This window comes from Nelusetta ayraudi, unplaced genomic scaffold (genome assembly GCF_046127955.1).
Source record: "Nelusetta ayraudi isolate G7.1 ecotype Tasmania unplaced genomic scaffold, CSIRO-AGI_Nayr_v1 ptg000019l, whole genome shotgun sequence".
Taxonomy (NCBI): Eukaryota; Metazoa; Chordata; class Actinopteri; order Tetraodontiformes; family Monacanthidae; genus Nelusetta; species Nelusetta ayraudi.
The window spans coordinates 2,807,027-2,812,500 of NW_027466069.1; the positions used below are offsets into that span (position 1 = coordinate 2,807,027).

Sequence of the window (5,474 nt, forward strand, 5' to 3'; positions counted from 1 at the left end):
CGCCTCCTCCCAAGATGGCCTTGTTATTCCGCCGGTGTTCTCCACGCAGCGCGGTACACGGGCGGCAGAGGGCAAAAACGCACCGCAGATGATTTGATAAAGGTCAAAAAGAACAAAGCTGAAAGGTTGAGGAGTGTATTGGAGAGAGGGGAGAACGAGGACAAACGGGCAACACAGGTATCTGTGATCATCTGTGCTTCTAAACGCACATTAATTTTTTATCCTAATTGCACTAAATGCTGCTCAGTTTTGAAGAGGTTGTTTTATGTGATTTCCATTTAAGTTCAAGAAATAAAAAGAATGCACAAGCAGGCCTTCTTTTGGTCACGCTGGATATGGATTAATTAATAGCGTATTCACTCTTGTTTGCATTGCACACGCTCACCTGTTTAATCTGCATCCCTGCTGACCCTCTGAAATATCTGCCACTCTGAATTCCGCCGCCTTGCCTTGGGCCTTACAGCATCTCCTAGTGGGCAAACTGCCCGCTGCTTCTCCAGTCCCATGAAAATTAATGCTTTGAATAATGCGAGTCAGTCGATACTTGCAGGTACCTTGACAAATGAGAGCGCTTGATTTTTTTCAGGCTTGTTTATGAGGTGGAATTCTCTGCAGTGTTTCTATTATGAATCTTCCCCCTCAGCTGTTTTACAGTTGGAGTGTGTGCACGCAGTCCACCCGGTGCACAGGTCCAATCATTTCTGTCTTCCCCGCACATCGATTACAGTCATGTTTAGAGCAAACAAACCATTTTACAGAGTGCCACACCTTTCTGGTGAAGGGGCTTTTGTGATGTGGCAGCAGCGGAGGGGACTCAGTCATCTCTTTCTACTCTGCGAGAGACCTCGAGCCATAATGAGACCTGGCCGTGAGGTCTGGACCCGTGTCATTTATGCACTAATTGGCCTAAGGGTATAAAGGGCAGCCATGCATCACAGACGACAGAAAGCTAAGTGGCTCACAACGACAAGACTGTGAGGATGAGAGAGGGTCAGAAAGCTAAGACGTATCATTGGCTGATTCAGAGTACAAAATGCATTATGATGACAAAATACAAATAATTATTATGTGCTGAATGAATGAATGGTGCCACATCCCCAGTGTTGCCTACTAAGAGGCATCTGTCCTGCTTTCTGCCTCCAGCTTTACAACACAACAGGAGATAAACAAGTGGTAAATATTGTGATAGCACATTCAAAAGAAGAAACAATTGAATTACATAAAAGAGTTTTCCTGTCAGGCTCAAACTCCAAAAGATTTTACTCTTAGTAATGTTTTTTTTATTTACGTCATGGGAAAGGGACTATAAAAACAAAATTTTCAAACTTAATGTAGTTAAATATTTTCAAAATAGTTCCCACTATAGCAAGTTTGTGTTGTTAGCTATCTCAAAATCTACTGTAATGGTTCTAATGGTTTGTCTTTGCACCTTTTTAAAAATGTTATCTGTGTACAATAATAAGCTTTGTAGTTTTGTGGTTGTTTGGGACGGTTCAGTTGGGGATCATTGAGGTTACAGAGAGGATATGCTTGTGTTGCTCACACTGATATCATAGCTCATTAGTAGAACTAACCGTGGCCCTCGATTGATCACCGCAGCCACAAGCTCAAGTGCCCCTGTCTGAATTTTGTGAGCAATCGATTTCCATGGCTTATTAAAGGTAAGAGTTTCTTTACAGCACAGAGAGGGGCGAAAACAAGATCACCAGAAAATATAAGTATTGAGTGAGTGAAGAGGCGGGGGATTAAATTCCAAATTCCAGCAGAGAGGCTGTGTTCAGCCGCAGAGTTTACCAAAAGGACACAGGAAAATATTCTGGTGCGTCATGCTCGTTGGCTATTGATTTTCAGTATTTTGCAGTTACTAACGCTAATGTTAAGACGACCTGTGTTGTGAAAAATTGATTGAATTAATTCTGTAGCACCTATGTCCAAAGGTTTCAATAGTTTTCGTCCATTTTGAAACAAACTATGATAAAAAAAAGTACATAAAAAGGTCTATCGCTGTTAAAGGGTTAGTCACATGTAGAAGTAATCATATTTAATAGCCCATTAAAACATTTTCACCGTTTATATGTTTGCCACTAGATGGCAGCAACGCTTCTTGCTAAATAAGGCAATTATGACGTCAACCCGGAAGTCCAAACGCAATGCGAAGCCAGCTAACGCCTCTGTCAACGCAGCTGGCCAGAGTCACAACAAACCATCCGACTTCTGGGGGGGAAACAAAGTCAGACATTGTATTTGCTTCTATTTGCATCGTGACTTTCGGTCTCAACTTCCAGTTTTTCACTCGCAGCTGTTTTCGTGTGTGACAGCGCACTGCGGGTTCTCCCAACAGCAGCCGCGAGCAAGAGGTGTTGTTGCGGTAAAATGCGGCTCGGCGGCGGGATGAGGCTGTGGACCTTCGCTGTGGGAGCCGCAGTGGCTCTGATCCTGCTCGATGTCGTCGGTTTTGCAAAGGCGAAGGTAAAATGGAGACATTTATAAGCTTGTTAATGGCAACAATGTTAGCTCTCTGCAGCTGAATAAGAGAGCAGGTGCATATTTTACTGTTGGTCAAAAGCACAATGGATTGACTCGTATTGTACAGTATTTTATTTGAAAACTAAGAAAGAAAGAAAAAGAAATTATTTAAGAAAATGTTTGTCAAGTCATTTATTTAATAAGAATACTAAAGTGTGTGTGTGTAAATTATATTCTTTAACTGATGAAATTATTTTTATCTTAATCACGCGTAATAATAATAGTAATAATGATAATAGTCATAAAATAACTTTGGGATTATTATTATTATTATCATTATTATTATTATTATTATTATTATGGGGGAATAGCCTCCTTTGTAATAAAGCAAAAGCTAAGTTGTCACCATAAATTTAGGAAAGATCCACTTACATCCACCATGGTTTCAATTCATGATCACAGAACTTTGAGGATGTTCGCTGCAAGTGCATCTGCCCGCCATACAGGAACATCACCGGGCACATCTATAACAGAAACGTCTCCCAGAAGGACTGGTAGGAAAACCGCTTCATGGAAGCCTTAAATACCAAGACACTTCAGAGTGACAATCAAAATATCCACACTCTTACCCTGAAGGGTCTCGGCATGGGGATCCCGATCCCACCTGAACAAAGGGTGTGCATGCTCCTGTATATAAAGTCAACAGGAAACTTAGCCATCATGTTTCTTGAATTTGACAGAAAACTGTTGAACCGGCCATTAAAAAGACCCTGTTTTGACACATTCTTGCTCCCTCACAAACACAAACATGCACCAACAATGTCATGTGTGTTTTTTCCCCAGCAACTGCCTCCATGTAGTTGAGCCCATGCCAGTGCCGGGCCACGACGTCGAAGCGTATTGCCTGCTGTGTGAGTGCAAGTACGAGGAACGGAGCAGCAACACCATCAAGGTGCTTCCTCCCACCATTTCCTGCAGACGTGTCGCTTGCAGAACATATCGCAATAGGTCTGAACGCCTCCGCCTGTCTGTCCCAGGTCACCATCATCATCTACCTGTCTGTCGTTGGCGCTCTGCTGCTCTACATGCTCTTCCTGCTGCTGGTGGATCCTCTGATTCGCAAACGCGACCCGTACACCCAGCCGCTGCACAACGAAGAGGACGCAGAGGTGACTCGTTGAATCTTTCATTGGCTGTGGCCAGAGTGTGGGGGGAGTCCTTGAACTTAATAACCTCGCTCGCTGTGCTTGCTTGTGCTTTCAAGGAGATGCGTCCGCAGGTGGACAGCAGCCAGGCCCGGGGGAACACGGTGCTGGAGCGGGTGGAGGGAGCGCAGCAGCGCTGGAAGAAGCAGGTCCAGGAGCAGCGCAAGACCGTGTTCGACCGGCACAAGATGCTGAGTTAAGCTTTGCTGGAGCGGCGCCCCAGCGAGCCAGCTTCCGTCTGCTTCTTTACTGTCACTAACCTCCCTGTCATTCTGTGAGCTGCAGCCTCTCAGTGAACGTTGTCTCTCTCCATGAATATGGCAGAGTTGTGGAACGAGAAGATCATTTCGAAGATTTAAAAGAGCATAGAGACGCACGTTTATGGCGGCAAATTGTAGTTACTGTTGTGTTTTTTTTTCGGCTCTTAAAAGACGTGGAGTGTGTCAGGCATTAAACTGAATGGCTGTGGCTTAACTTTCACATATTTCTAACATGATCTGACACTTATTCTTAAGGAATAAGTGGCAGAACAAACAAAACTTGCTTTTATTTTCACATTCACCTCAGTCACACAATGTGTCTGAGTCATTTCAGCAACCTGCAATGCAACAAATCCTGAATGTCACTATTGTTATGTTTTACACAATTGTTGTCTCTGTATTTATTTTAGCTCCAAGTGGCTTTGTGTTATCGTTTTTAATGCTATTTATGTTGTACAGTCTGTATGGCAGCTCATGAAGCGCATCTGCGAGGAACATTTTTTTATTTATATTGCGCTGTTACAAAGTATCTCATATGCTCACTCTCATTTTTAAAGCACTGCTTCTTATTTTGTTTTATAGTCATTAAGTTGCTTTAATTTAAACACTGGAAATTTCAGCCTCTTCTCAGTTTCCTACTTGTGAGTGGATATGTGCCTTTTATTCCTTTTCTCCTCTTGCATGGATGAAAAATTCAGCAAAAAGATTCGACCACGCAGTGAGAATCAGGATTTAGATTCTTCCGATGCTTTTTGAGAAAATTTGATGACCGGTGCCATTTCCACTAAACGACAGTTGAGTGACGACCACTGCAAAGGCAGTGCCGAAGTGACATTTGTGGTGCCTGTTTGTGGCCGTTTTGACGGATTCCATTTCCTCCACCCAGTGGAAGAAATGGAGAATGCATTTGCGGAGTCGTCCTCACTTGGATCCCAACGTTGCTGCAAAATCCGGCTGGGTTTTTGGAGGTTTTTGTCTTTGTATGCATCACTAATTGTCAGCTTTAATGAACTTGCATCCAACAGCCGAAGCCTCTTGCTGCAGAACTTAATGTCTGGAAACAAGGAGGTCAGACGATCAGTCACGTAACCGCATGCAGTGTGGTCTGAAGTGTATTTGCCTGTTGAGCTTTTTTTAAAGATTCCCCCCCCCCCCACACAGAATTATAACCTGTCAGTAAGTCTTAAAAATGCGCAGCTTGATTCCACACGTTTGTTTTTGTGACCATTAAAAAAAAGTGCTATTGCTCTGACACTTTGTTGGTTGTCGTTTTTAGCTGTGCTTTGTGAAATGTCCTGTTCTGCTTTATAGTCGCCACTATCACTTAGTGCCACAAGGGGGCAACAGAGGACACAAAATAAAAGTCTCGTATATTTCATTGTACAAGCACCCGCTGCCTCAAAACACCGTCATCCACAGACTCATGAAAGAGAATCGAAAGTTAAAGCAAAGGTTGAAAATAAATAAATTTGTCGGTTACAATTGTTAGAGCAGATTTATAAACTTTTTTTTATTTTATTTGTTGAATTATGCAAAATAACCA

General features: G+C 42.8%; 1 protein-coding gene across 1 annotated transcript; it reads left to right on the top strand.

The window, feature by feature from the left end:
* The first annotated feature begins 2,198 nt into the window (after window positions 1-2,198).
* On the top strand, window positions 2,199-5,183 carry tmem9 (transmembrane protein 9). Its single transcript, XM_076026340.1, has 5 exons — window positions 2,199-2,469; window positions 2,929-3,020; window positions 3,310-3,418; window positions 3,504-3,635; window positions 3,731-5,183. Exons 1-5 carry the CDS (start codon window positions 2,374-2,376, stop codon window positions 3,869-3,871), a joined length of 570 nt encoding a protein of 189 aa, XP_075882455.1. The 5' UTR covers window positions 2,199-2,373; the 3' UTR covers window positions 3,872-5,183.
* The last annotated feature ends 291 nt before the right edge of the window (window positions 5,184-5,474 follow it).